The following is a 14,793-nucleotide window of genomic DNA, read 5'->3' as shown; positions in this document are numbered from 1 at the left end:
TACAGAAGAGGATTAGGGCCACTGGGAAAAAAAATTAAGGTGCAATAAAGTTATATATATATTTTTATTATTCTTCTGAGGAAAAAAAAGACAAAATTCTGAGATTAAAGTCAGAATTCTGAGAAAAAAGTCATAATTCTACTGGACTCTACTGAATCTACTTGAAGGATTAAATTCTGAGATTAATCTCAGAATTCTGACTTTTTTCTCAGAATGATAATAAAAAAATATATTGGACCTTAATTTTTTTCCAGTGGCCCTAATCCTCTTTCGTACAGAACAGATGATGCTAAAATCGAAATAAAACATATGTATATACAGAAAAAATAAAAAGTTCTCAGTTCATTTATAAATTTGTCTAATTGAACGATTTAAGGGGTCACTTATTTGACTATAAGTAAGCACAGACTACAAGAATATCATAGTTTATTGATCCCACTCAATGTGCACACAAAAAGTCAGTAGTAGTTTCATAGTGTCAAAACAGAAGTCATACCGGAGAGCACTAATGACTGTTTACAATACAAAAATACTGAGTGCTAACATTAAGACCATTTCAAATTGAACAGTCACTGGTGACCTACATCTATGTAAAGAGTGTTTTCAGTACTGTCAAACAGAGAAAAGTAATATCTGAACATTTCAGAATTTACCTTCACTGGTTTCTTCGAGGCACTTCTTTTTTTTTTTAATTATTGAGACAAGTCCAGGATGTCACATATGATGTGAGTTAAGGCAGCTTGGTGATGACTAGTGTCTAGATCCTTATTCTCAAATACTCTGTGACTCTGGCTTTCACATTGCACTGCTGTTTTATCAGGCGTTTTTCGTACCAAACAGATTACTTGGAAATACTGAGAGATGAAACTGTAGATAGATACTTGGACAGGCAGATTAAATAGTACAGTACCTTTTGAAAATGATTTCTACATGTATGTAAACACTGTAACATCATAAGTTTCAGTTTGAGAACCATAACGGAAAATGTTGTGAAACATTAATAGTGTTATCAAACAAATCCGACTAGAACTCCCAGGAGTCCATCCATTTAAGACCAGCCATGGTGCTGCCTGGGTCGTGTGCCAGAGGACCTGTCATGCCATATGCAAGAGGATGAAACAGGTAAAAGCTGAAAGACAGAGAACAGATTTCAGTGTGAAAGTACATTTCATTTTCATAAGTGTAATACAGTAGTCAGCACTTAAATGTCAAGTCTTATATTAGCATCTACTGGGAGAGAGCAAATGCTTCTTACTGATCTCAACATTCAGAAATGTATTGATAGAAAAAAAAAACATTAGTCGTGGTTCAAAAGAGCTAAACCAGTCCAGTTGAACCGAGAAGCACTACCAAGAAGAATTAGTAGTGGTTGCTTCAATGGGTAAAAAACATAAAATCTAGATGAGAAAAAGGAAATCTCATCAACAAAAGGGGTGGAGTATATGAAAAAAGTAGAAAACAAAGGAATGCTGCAAAAAAATGAATCGTCAACATATAAAAAATTACCTATGCAAAAAAAAACTAAAAAAATAAAAAATCCTGAGTGAGTTCAGTGTTATGCAGATGTTTTTTTATGGCTTTTTTTTCGCATTTGCTTTATAAAATATTGATTATTGATTATTTAGAACCGTGGTTTTTGCTTTTCCTGTTTTTCAAATTCAGAAATGTAGTGTCTGCTGTATTCATTCTTCATTTCAACAATTTCTTTCAAAACGTTCTGCAAAGTAGATTGCTTTAAAGAGTCTCTACAGATGTTTTAGGAATATTAAAACCCCGATACATGATATTTTTTGACATCACTGAGCACAAAAACACAATTAGCTTTCAGCATTTTGTATTTCAAGTGCTCTGAGAGGAAATGAGAGTCCAGCACCATCTACAGACTCTGTTTACAGGCTGTAGAAAATCTACCTTGTGACAGATGATTCATGGGTTGATTTTGGGTGTAACCTGGCAAATCACAGGTTAAACATGTGACTGATGGCTTTGATTACTGATCACTTTTATATAATTCCATCAGTCAGAATCTGTTGGCTTGTCACAGAGGCGCAGCTCCCGTAACTGTGACATTCTGGCTTCACTTTTCCACAGTAGCATCAAACTGTTGTCTTTAATTTTTATTTTTTCACTTCATCAGATGGAAATTGTGTATTTTCTGGCAAATTTCTTCCAGATTTCTGTCTCTTTAAGAGAATGATAATATAAATAACAGACCAATAATAAAAAAAAACCAATATATTAGAAGTAAATAACAATTCTGCAAGTTAACTTACCTGAAAAGAACAGTCAACAGGAGTCCTATCTGCCCCAAGCTCTGCAGCCAGTCTGAATAAGGTGGACGGAGTAGCAGGTCTGTGCTTTTCAGTAGAATATCTAATGTAATTCCTGAGAGAAACAAACAGAATCCTTAAGTTATAAACCTGTCAGCAATATGACTATGTCTGTGTTTATATAGAATGATGTTTTAGTACCTGTTAACATGCTGCTAAAGAGCATGGCAGGAAAGTAATGGTGGTAATAGAGGACACGACCCATAGTGTAGAAAGGTGCATAGTGTAGAAGCCAACCAAGGAGTAGCAGCCCTCCTCCACTCTTAAGTATACGTGAGTGCTCTAAAACAGCACACAAAACAGGATATTTATACAATATATATAAAATGAAATCACTGTAATATCATATCAATCTATTGTGCGTCTTCTGTTGCCATCATCAGTTCTCCTACCCAATCTTTTTGTGCCCAATGAGAGACCTCTTTGGAGTGTTACAGAAGCCACAGCAACCATTACAAAATATAACCCCAAACTGCCCAGGTTCATCCACCAGACCACCTGAAGATAAACAAAAAACCATAAATGCATCAACATATACAAAACATAAAGAACCAGAGGGAAACAGAGGACACTAGAGGCAGACTTACAGGATTCCCCAGAAGGTAAACACGGTACTCTGTGTCATTCACCCCTGAAAACCGTAGTCCCTTTACAAAAAAACAACAGAGAAAAAATAGTCAAATATTTAAATTAATCTTTTTTTATGGTGCAACAAGGTGAGAATGTTCATGGGTTTGGGTATTAAAAAAAAACAAAAAAACAATGGCTGTATTATGCTTTTCTGGATGACTCAATATGTAATAAAAACACTTTGATCAAAAAAGTATTTTAATTAATATCTTAAATATAAATGAAATATATAAAAAGGTTCCGCAGTTCACCTGATAGTTGATGGGCCAGTGCCAGGGTTTGGAGTTCATTTCATTGTCTTTGGGTTTCAGGCCGCTATTGCCCTGTAAAGACATGTGTTTTACCACCATTAAAAAAACAAAAAAAAAAAAAACTGAAATACATTCTTCATGCATCTTATTTTGTAGTTTCTTACCCTTAACATGACAATATGAGACTCCAGTAAGATCTCCAGGAAATGGGGCTTCAGCACCGACAGACTTATGTTGGGTACTGTCAAACACAGGAAGGAAAAATATCTTAGTTACACTATACGTGGTATGTATGGATCAACTGTGAATGTTTTTATCTGGATGTGTTCATAATACATTTGGGATTGATATGATCTTCAATGTTCCACTGAGAGCTTGGAGTCTCCTTTAGATAGGGACTACAGGTCACTTCCACCTGCTCCCAGCCCCTGAGTGGACACAAGATGTGCAGGTTTGACATTAGTTACACAGGATGAGTATTTATTAGTGCAAGGCAGCTCAGAGAACACACAACATCGCTTACCATTTTGGAAGCGTCTTTCCCGAGGAGTAAAGAACACAACCAGTAGCTCTGTGCAAAAAGCGGACTTTACTGCGCAGCACTTTCACCAGGTCACCTTTCCGACCTCCACACACCTCCACCTGCCACAGGTCATTGGCATCTCCTGTGCCATTCTAGAAAAAAAACATAAGGGAGCAACATATATGCTTTTTTTTCCTACTCACAGAGACCTAGTAGTAACTAAGCTGTCTGTAATCATAATTCTGTTTAACTATGTCATGTCTGTAATTTGTAAAGTAAAAAATTCTCTTTCAGCAAACACAGAGGTCCTATGACAATACTACTCCTGTGCGAATTAACATCTCTGGGATTTGGTGGGATTTACAGCATTTTTTGTGCATTCATTCAGCCTATTTTCTGGTTACAAACCATGAGGCTGGCTGGTGATGATAAATTAAAGTGTTGTGGGTGGAAATTCAAGAGGTTCAATGTCGCAATATAAAAGGACTATTTACTTGAAGAGTAAACTTAAATTCCTTCAGAGGAACGACATGTTGAAAACTGATATTTTGGATGACATGCATGACAGCTACAATAAGGAACACTTTTCTGTTTTCTATTGTCTGTAAGTGGCGACCCTGCCCTTGACATTAGAACTCAAGAATAATGTCAGTAAATTCAAGGAAAAAACAACTTCACTTGCAATTGTACTGAATGAATCACAGACTTGGGGTATGGGGTTAATTTACAAATCACAAGAGGTCCAAGAATTATGCTTGTTCTGTGAAAATAGAGTTTAAGATCATCTCCAAAGGGTAGTGAAAGGACACACAACGTAACATAAATATTCCCTAATCTTGTCACAAATCTGTGAATTGTGGCATTATGCTGTACTTTAAACTAAGTGCAGTTTAATATTTTACTTCACTCTTGAGGAGAAACTAAGATTAAACAGTAAAAAATATAACCAATGGCAAATGTAACCATGTTGAAGTTACTAATGAATTGAAGTTACTACTAAGTTACTAAAGGTTGACTACCAAGGGGCCACATCTTACACTATATATTCTGTTCTGTTATAAAGCTTGTATGTAGAACATAATTTTCATTTAACTGCAGTCAGGGCCTGTTGTTTGTGATCCACATACTTATGAATTGTTTTGGTGGCTGTACTGTAAAAATCACTTCAGCTTTACTGTGGAGTCTATTAGAAAAGTAACATTTACTATGTTACAGTCACGGAAAAAATTATTAGACCATCAAAAGTCATCAAAAACAATGGTTATGCAATCAAATACTAACTCCTGTGTGTACCATGTGACTAAAACAGACAGAGAAGAAAACATGGAATGCCTAAAAGCACTGTCTTTGTCAGTACAATGCCATAGCGATTGATGCAAGAACTGAAGTGATTTTGGTTATTATCAAGAAAACATGGAAAATGGCTAGATATCAGCTCTGAAATTAAACTCTTAAAAGTATTGTTGTTGTTATCATTATATTTGTCCAAACAAATGTACCTTTAGTTGCACCAGGCATTAAAATGAACAAGAAATTGAGGAAAACAAGGGTGGTCTAATAATTTTTTCCACGACTGTACATTACTTGACAAACTAATCAAAACAGTTAAATTACTTATAAGGATAACAGGTGATTTGTAACTTAATACCAAATACATTTCAAGTAACCTTCCCGACCCTTTTTTATAGTTTTTATGTTTATGTTATGGGCATACTCACAATGCCATAACCTGAAACCTGGAAGTGTTTCTTTGTAAGAGGTGCCTCGTGGAGGTGACTATGAAGATTGCGGGTCGTCCTGAAACGACAAGGAGAAATTAACATTAAAAAAAGACCACATCATAATGTTGATTAAAATGAGCCAACAGTGATGCCTTCATACTTACTCTTTGTGCTCCAAGCGAATAATGTCACCATGACGAACCAGATCAGGGACATCAGAGTGAGCTTTAAATCAGAGATACACAATTAGATGGTGAACTCACTTTTTTATGACTAAATATGGTATTTTAGAATTCTACAATGCAGTCTTCTTACAACTGTTTTCATCCTGTCTGTGAACCAGCCACAAGTTGTTGTAATCCTTATGGAGGTACGCTGTCACCTATAAGCACACAGCAGAGAAATTGTTTATTTGGAGGGAAAAAAAGAGGTGCAGCACATCAGTGTTTTCAATATTTCACTTGCAGTCTGACCTGCTGTTGCCGAGCTCCCACTCCCTCTGGATATAAGTGCCAATGAGAGTGCAAATAGCCTCCAGCAATACGAAGGTTTTTTATAGTGATGGTGGAGCCATACGCTAGGTCTGTTTCAGAAGAATAACAAACAAAACATTGCCTCACATCATTAATACACATAAACAAATAGAGTTCATGTCAAATATAATTGGAAACATCGCAGGAAAACCCCAATATTTCACTCTGGTTTGTGAAGACAGTGAAATGTAAGCAAACCTTTCAGGCCATCTGGCTGTCATTAATAGTAAAAGGAATGCCTCCATTTATCTTTTACCTCCCTTTCTATTTCCTATCAATGTTCTGGCAAACACAGCTGTGCTGTAACATAGTTTTATTCACACATATGAGACTCACTCACACTCAGGCATGGATGCATTGTGTAGATTGTTCCCAATTAGACGGGACTGAAAGGCAGAACTGAAGAAACCATCTCCTGGTCCACTGGTGAGAGAGAACAACCATGACCACCCAAATCATGTTGAATATGAGTGTTCTATGGGAACTAATAATTGATTAATTGATATAAACTCAAACAATTATTCACCTTCTGTTTAAAACAACAAAGTGGATTCCAAATATTGTAACGTAGAGGAAGAGTGGGAGTAAAATGAGTCCGATGACCCGAGCCAGGAGGTGCTTTGCAATGTCAGCCTGGAGCAAGAAAATAAGAAAGAAACATTGAGATGTGCTGACTGGAAAATAATTACTATTATTCATCACCATAATGAGCCAAAGGTTTCATTAAGTTAATGGAATTTACCAGTGAGAGGCTCAGTTCACCCAAAAGTCTCCAAAGATCTGAGACTGTGTTTAGCCCCACCAGCAAGATGACAAACAGACCCACAAACTTCACCCCCAAAGCTCCAGCAAGGTTTACACCAGTCAGTACCAACCACAGCCACCAGGGGACAGTAAAAGGCCTGTAACCAATGGAGCCAGTATGGAATAATGAAACAAACACGTGAAAAATAAGTTAACGTGTCTTGTTCTTGTGGTATCCTACCTGTATGCCTGCTGGTTGAACTTAACCATACTGAGAACAGCTGCCATGATGAAGAACATGAGTATAGGGTCTAGTAGGATGTACTGGGAGATAGTAATGCAGCCAGTGTCTGAAAGAAGAGTCCGCAGTCACTGAGCATTATATATGTGACACATACATCCTCATACTTTAGTGTAAATGTATGATGCAAAGCTTTTTCAATTTAATCAGTGATGGTATTAAATACATGCACAAAAAATATGGATGTTATAACCAAAGTAGTCTTAGCACAGAGACAGAGTACAGTGGTAAATGTTCTGAAACTGCTGTGATTCTGAGCAGTGCTTTAAGTATTTGAACAATTACTGACCAAATATGAGCAGGGTGGCGGTGATGAGAGCAGCCATGTGAGACCGAGACAGTTCCAGGACTATGAGGTAGGCAAAGATTGGCAGGAACGAACCCAGAACTGCACAGAACTGTAGGATAATATGTATGAGAGAGACGCATTGCACATAATCCTCAGACCACATTATTTATCTTGGGGCATTGCTTCTTGGAGGGATTACATGGCTTACCCCTCTCATTCCCCAGTAGTTGTGGTCCTCATATTTATCTCCTGGCTTTATGAAAGGAAAGGTGCCATCATAACCAGTCATGTAACCAGCAAGACCTATCAGCATCTGGAGCAGAACACAAAGGATTAAGAGCTTTCAAACTAGAAGCCTTTTCTGACTGTATTGAGAATGGTACAGTTCCCGCCAAGATCATTTTTCAGGCATATATATGTTCCTACTGTTTATATGCAACAAAGTATAACTTAACAGTATGGAGGCCAAACAAACACATAAATGTACAGCTAATGGTAAAAAAACATTGATAAAAAAAATCCTCCTACTTTGCCATGTCTCTGATCTAACCAATCAGGATGCACTTGATTGGTTAGATAATTCTTTCTGACATTTTGATCCTGTTCATCCTAGAGCATTTTAATTGGATTTAGATCAGGTGACTGGGCCATTCCATTTTCTCTCTAAACAGCTGTTACAGAGCCTGGATGTATGTTTCTGATGATTGTCTTCTTGTACGTTTAGTTGGTGTTAAAGTATGGAATGGTAGTCATGCCTTATATACTGATCTGTATCAAAGTTGAACCATCAAACTGTTTTTCATGTATTAGCACACCCAGGCATGATCTATAGGGTATTTAACCTGCATGAACAGGTGTGTTCTCTAAACTTGTTATAAACAGAAACTTGTAGAGTGGAACATGACAAAGCTACATGTATTTCATCCAAAATATACAGCTTTTTGTAAGATTATCTGTACATGTATGTGTTTGTTTGGTCAACATAAATCTTCCATTTAACACCTATTTCGCATTTAAGTGCTGCTCCAAAATGATGTCAGATCTTTTGAAAGTAACTGTACTATCTTCTATTTACCTTCCCAAGAGGAGGATGGACATCAAAAAAGAAGGTCCTGTTGATATAGTAGCTCCCCATTTTTCCAAAGTGCGTCTCATCCCAGCTGCAAAGCAAGACAATTATGTGAAACCTGCCTAATGGATGAGAAGATACAACATGAATCCATCCTAATTTAACTCACCATACATGAGGGGGCTCAGCTATCTTGTAGAGGCGTGTAGAGAAGGAGAACCCCACCACCAGAGGTAAAAACACTCTGCTTGGGGTCTCCCCACCGGCAGTGTCTGCATTTGAGCCTGAACACTGAGCTGATGTCCCATTCGAGGACTGGGTGTCATCTTCTGCCCAGTGTCCAGTAGTCTGACTTGCATTGTGGATGGTCTGGTGTTTTTCGAAGACAGGGATATTTTTCCTGTTTCGCATCGTTGAAGTGTCCATGATTTTGTTGCGCTGTGTGACGCATTCCTCTTTTGCCATTTGGAAAATAAGCCTGTATGAGATTTTCGGATCTCCTTCCAGGCAAGAGGAGATAATACTGTAACGCTATGTAATCATAGGAAAATTAAGCAGTGAGTTATTGAATGATACCTGGTTGATGTGCAGCTGTAAGGTAGACACTGTAGACACTACAAACTGAAAACCACTGTCAAAAATAACACTGACAGTGAATGCCACTGCTTATAGTCAACAAATAATCAACATAACAGGCTAATTACAATGTCGCAGAACTATTAAAACACTCTCAACAATGGCATGCTTACCCTAGCTTGTTAATTTCTACTCTATAAATCAACATGTACCGTATAATTCTGAGTAAACACTAAGTGAGACATTTTGAGCAGCTCCAAATTGCTAACAGCTACAGTTTTATTATTAAAATACCTACATTAGCAACATACATCCATGACAACACAGCGAGAGGTTACGGCTGGAGTCAACGGAACACGTTGCATGCGAAGTGGTTTATGGGAGATGTATGCTGCTGTATTTTTTTGTATAGTTAAAGTGTGAGCACGAATGCTACAGGCTAAACACAAATTCCCAGAAGCCCTTTGGAACAGGAACCCGTCCCGGTTAGCCAATGGGAAAAGGGTATAGAAAACACTGTGATTGGAGCCTGTGCAATTTCACTTGGCCACTAGAGGGAGATAAAGTATAGCATATTGTTTTTATAACTTTGATATTTTAGATTAGATGAATGTTTCATGTCATGTTTTCCATTGTTGTAGATGTAAAACGGCGATTACAGAGGTTGTTTGTGGTGTTTAGTCTCACTCATATGAATGGTTATACTGTAAGTATTTGGTGTCATTATATTAAATAGAAATCTGAGCTCACATCAGTGAACAATTTAAGCAAAGGTTCATAAATCAGGTATATTTTCCTCAGTTTTACCCAGTACTGCTTTAAAATAAATAAATAAGACTGTAAGTATCTTAATTCAGCCAACTGCTTGGTGTAAAATGTATTCTATAATTGCTTCATTCATCATCAGTAGCAATACTGGCAGTAGACTATGGATAGTTTTTTGTTTTTAGTCTTTAATATCATAGTCTATATGCTTAATAGACAAGATATTTGGATACACATATACATATAATTACACACAATACAATATCATATGTGTTATTCATTAAAGGAAAATATTACAGGGGTTTACACTTTTTTATATTTTTTTATTTGATGACTGATAAAGATTACAGTCAAGAGGTAAACAACATGAATGAGCATGATATATCCAATGACCACGGCTTTACAACATGACAATTCAGCTCAAGTTATTCATGCTTTTGAAAGGCTTTAAATATTCCAACTTCAAACTAAATGTATTCCTGACTTCCAATCTGATTAAGGCAATAACTTGAACAGCACAGTAAAGTACAGTGGAAATGAAATGGAAACATTTAAACAACTGTAGGCTTATGGTAAATGGATGCAGGTTAAGGGCAAAAATCAGCTAAAGTTAGAATTACACTTATGTCTCTATGCTGCTGAGATTTCTTGAGAGAAGTTTAGTTTATTAGACAGAGAACACCATTCGTAAAACCTGAATACAAAGGACAAAAGGGTATGAAAGGTAACTCAAATATAAAAACCCAATGGGTAGGCTGATGATGGCTATGATACATTCATGAAAAAAGACCTGACAGAGACTAAAAGAAATTATGTATTGTTATTAATATTTAGCCATAGAGCGGTTACGCACAGTGGTGCTTGCATTTTAAAAGCATTGTCTTTGTAATGACAAAACGTCTGTGATTAGAAACAGTGCTGCCACTTCCAAAAATATATTTCATTGTCTGCTCCACAGGGCAGGATACATACAGTTCCTCTGGTACAGTGTCAGCCACTCTCCTCATACATAAAAAGATATGCTTATAAAAACATTTTTACAGACATGTATAAATCTACAAAGCTATAATGCCAGATTTTCCATACATTTTATGTTTTATGTCAAACAAAGTATTGGTTGTGCTATAATGCATTAAGAGAATATGTAACAAAAATAATACATAGTACTAGATCTGTACAAAATATACCAAACCTCTCCAATGAAGCCTTTGTCTTTACATGCATTCAGAAATGCACACATGGGAACAGTCTGATGTGAAAGTGGGATCCAATTGCATGAAAATCCTTTTGATTGTGTGACACTGGTGGATGAAGCCAAAATGTGAAAGATGATCATGTTTGAAACAAAATATCACCTAACTTGCCTTCCTTTATTTTCAACAATAAAACTAATGTGTAATATACAATTCATTCAGCCTGGCATTGAACGTCAACAAGTACAGTATGCTTTTTACAGAACATATTAATACTGTCGAGATCAGCATCTGAGTCCATGTTTCATTACTTGGATTGAGAAAATAGAAAAAATCTGCACTGAATGGTGTCAAACAGAGGCTAAGTTATACCTATTGCACCTTTTTCAAAGCATAATTTAGATCATCATATACATTTACAGTCTCTCCGGGGTCACATGAAAGCTTTCATTGTGATAGTTTGGCTGTACTGTCTTCCCAGTTCTTGGTCCAAAGATTGTGCAACTTGGTATTTAGCCTGAAGATCATCTTGAAGAATAAAAAGGCAACTGTGGGAAAAGTTCTTTAAGTTTGATTTTCTGATGTGTGTCAACCCTGGCACCCATTTAGTCCAAGGACACTGTTAATTTCAAAGACTGAGTGATATAATATACCTAGAAAAGATGGTTGACAATGATGCACAAGCTGATTTATGGCATTACAGTGGCTTAATTCCTTGTTTTATAAAGGTCATGTATTATCTCTTCACACTGTCATAGATGTAAATTTGTCAGACAAATAAAAGAAGAGGATTCAGGTACGCCTTCTGAAATAGGTTGCATTCTTAGTTTACAGAGGCCCGTCATGTAAATGAAATAAATAACATAATAAAAAAGTGACAAATGAAAATCATGTGGAAAATATATCTGCATATCAAATTGCCTGGGGTTACTGAATAAAAAAGATCAGTCCATAAAATCCCTTTAAGGCAAATGAATATCTGGTGTAATGCTAAATCCCATGTAATACATTCACTGCACAATTCCTGGGCCGCTTGTGTGTATATTAGGGGAAATATGTGTTTTGTGCTGAATGTGTGCCTTTGTACGTCTGTGTGTTTTATGTAGGGAAACGAGTTTGGACGTTTCAGCGTTACTGTTGGAGGTTTAGCGCCAGGCCCTCGGGAAAAGGACAAAGGGGTGTAAGGTAATCTTTGAGGGAGCAGGAGAAGCCAGCGCTCTGACAGTCACTGTCTCAGTTTCCTGACTCTGTAGGCCCAGTTTCTGGGATCGCAGGGATGCATTTGTGCGGCTTGGCAGAAGCCACAAAGCCGGGCAAACAGGTGCACTTGTACGATCCCTCAGTGTTGGTACACTGCCCATTTTGACACAAGGGCACCTTGTCGCTGATGTCCTCACACTCATTTATGTCTGCAAAGAAAGGAGACAAGACCAGTTAATCAGCAGGAAACAGCTGTCTACACCACATCTGCGACTGAGCGGCTGGGAAGTTCCTTTGTCCCTCTTTGTTTCTCACTTATAGCCTCTATTCTTCAAACATGTTCAAATATTTAAATAACATTGAATATTTTGGGGTTTTTAAGTCCCTGGAGAATTATTTGAAAATGCTATACAAACATGGATGTTTTAATTAGTTCCACATAATCCACATTTAATGGTACAAGGTTTTTTTTTAACCTGAAAACCAATACATTGCATAATATCTCATGTTGTATATCTTTAATCAAACATGCCGTCATTTTGCGTGTTAGCTGACTAAGGGGGTGAACTTGAATCCCCGGCCGTCTTGAACTGTTCAAAATGATGGCAAAAATTAACAAAGCAATGGATTAAGTTTCCTTTTGGCCTTCAAGTGATTTTTCTTTCCCTTTTTCAGTACGGGAGGTCTGATTGTCATTTCATAGCAGTCAATCTGAAACCACCCGTCTTATGTTTATGTCATGTTCTGCACAGAAAAATGCAAGTGGTGATATTTATAAAAAGAGGCATGGCACATGTTTCCACAGTGTCAAAATTCAGTGTTCTTGGGAAAACGTCTGGCCTTGGAACTGATAAGCCTGCATGTAGACAGAATATTGTAATCATAGCATTTCATTATGACAAAACAGTTTCACTTTTCTACAAAACAAACAAAGTACACTTAAAAGATACAATATCTCATGTAATACATGGAGTGGCTAGGATTCAAGGCCGGTTTACTCTTGGCAGTGTGTGACTAGGGAAATTCAGACCAAAGGGTAACTCACGATGGTTCTGAGGAGTGCACGGCTTTCATTAGTTTCCCATAAAACATAACTTAATGCAAGGTTGTTAAATTCAAAGCTTCTCCTTGAGCTTGATGATATACTGCATTAGGAGTTACCTCACTGAAATGAATCCAAGCCTTGGCTCAGAAAAACCTCAACCTGAAGGAAGAGTTCACTGCGGTTGGATTTCAAGCTTCGACACTACATTTTGAACTGAGATTAAATGGACTGATTGATTCCCTATTGGTTCTAGGGAGGTCTTTAAATGTTTTAACTTGGAATGCAGAGTCCGAGTGTGGGTGGGCTGTTGAGAAAGACAACCAAGAATCCCAGAGAGACTGAGCCTACCTATACAGGCCATCTTGTGTAAGTCAAGCTCGTAACCATCGAAGCAGTCGCAGGTGTAACCCTCCCGCACACGAACACAGCGGCCGTTTTCACAGCCGTTCAGGATTCCACATTCCTCCGCTCGGAGACCCTCAAAGCCTTCGTAGCGCTCTGAAAAAAGAAACAAAAAAACAGCACATAGTTCTTCAGAAAATTACATTCATTAATTGAATACATCTGTAGAGTATTATGAAAGAGTTGAAATCAACACTTGTGATTTCAAGAGAGTCATTTATCACAAAAATATGGTGAACAATGTGACTAAGGAATGTTATTAGAGTGTTATGATTGCATTATAATTGTCACTGGCAAGTGTTCATAGTCTACTGCTTAATTTCTGCATATTCTATACAAAAATAGTATGTAGTGTATTTATTTTATTCATATTTTTCCATACTTTATTTACTTTACATCATACAATTTCTATTGTATTGTATTGTATTGTATTCTATTCTATTCTATTTTTTTTTTTTTTTTACAGTGGTTCTATGTTAACCTGTGGCCTTAATCAGTTCTTAGCTCTAAGGCCAAAGTGGAGGTTCTGTTATTCAGCTATTTGCACATTTTGCCTTGAGTCCTGTCCTCAATATGGATCTGCTGTAGACAATATGTCTGCAGCCCAAGGTTTGCAGACATATTGTCCCTAAATCTTGTCCTTCCATTCCCTGTAAGAATGAGCATACGTTCCCCTGTAGGAATGTGCATATGTGTGTCAGCTGATATGTTGATATATATGAGATTTGTACAACAGGAAGTGCACCAAGAACTATATTTTTCATTCCCCTGTATTGAGCAATTGATTTTCACAAGCTTGTTCTAATAAATGTAATAGATCCAGAAAGTATTCAGGGTCTTTCTACACTGACTCATAGAAAATTCCCTTTCCCTTTGTTTTGTATAAATAAGATACCCACCGTAAGAATTCACTGGTTGCGGTTGGTGTTCTCGAGGTCGATGAATAGGAACACGAACAGGCGGCTGTCGAATGCTGTAGTCATTGTCATTGAAAACAGGAACACTCTCAGGGATGTCATAGGGTCCTGCAGGGTTTTCATAGTTGTCCCAGTATGGAGGGACAAAAGGCTCCACGGGGTCCTCAGGCCCCTCCAGGCCGTACTCATAACTAGGCCGTTCTCTCAGACTGTCTGAACCTCCTCTCCGTGGCAGGTTGCACATTACAGCGTAGTCGTCTGAATGCAGAACACAAAAACAGAGGTGGAGTTATATTTTGATTTA

At 37.3% G+C, this 14,793-nt stretch overlaps 2 protein-coding genes across 3 annotated transcripts in view; both read right to left on the bottom strand.

The window, feature by feature from the left end:
• Positions 1-412: 412 nt before the first annotated feature.
• pomt2 (protein-O-mannosyltransferase 2) lies at positions 413-9,360 on the bottom strand. Of its 2 annotated transcripts, XM_030126050.1 has the most exons (22): positions 9,266-9,360; positions 8,561-8,922; positions 8,398-8,482; positions 7,531-7,635; positions 7,323-7,431; positions 6,974-7,082; positions 6,731-6,890; positions 6,515-6,621; positions 6,329-6,411; positions 5,929-6,038; positions 5,771-5,837; positions 5,620-5,680; positions 5,453-5,531; positions 3,735-3,886; positions 3,548-3,639; positions 3,376-3,452; positions 3,212-3,283; positions 2,918-2,977; positions 2,723-2,828; positions 2,472-2,612; positions 2,274-2,385; positions 413-1,129 (listed from the first exon to the last, which is right to left on the bottom strand). In XM_030126050.1, the coding sequence occupies exons 1-22, from the start codon at positions 9,278-9,280 to the stop codon at positions 1,024-1,026; spliced, it is 2,370 nt and encodes a 789-aa protein (XP_029981910.1). In that variant the 5' UTR covers positions 9,281-9,360; the 3' UTR covers positions 413-1,023. The 2 variants fall into 2 exon arrangements, with proteins under 2 accessions (XP_029981910.1, XP_029981911.1); XM_030126051.1 differs by having other exon boundaries at positions 8,561-9,324.
• A 674-nt stretch (positions 9,361-10,034) lies between these two features.
• LOC115413820 (latent-transforming growth factor beta-binding protein 2) overlaps positions 10,035-14,793 on the bottom strand; it is a 94,193-nt gene continuing 89,434 nt past the window's right edge. Inside the window, 3 exon segments of the mRNA XM_030126928.1 lie at positions 10,035-12,334; positions 13,519-13,668; positions 14,472-14,747. Coding sequence (XP_029982788.1) covers positions 12,159-12,334; positions 13,519-13,668; positions 14,472-14,747 — 602 coding nt within the window. The 3' untranslated portion in view covers positions 10,035-12,158.

The sequence above is a fragment of the Sphaeramia orbicularis genome, chromosome 22 (genome assembly GCF_902148855.1).
Source record: "Sphaeramia orbicularis chromosome 22, fSphaOr1.1, whole genome shotgun sequence".
NCBI classification, from domain to species: domain Eukaryota; kingdom Metazoa; phylum Chordata; class Actinopteri; order Kurtiformes; family Apogonidae; genus Sphaeramia; species Sphaeramia orbicularis.
The sequence above is the reverse complement of the archived record's forward strand: the minus strand, read 5'-3'. Positions and strand labels throughout refer to the sequence as shown.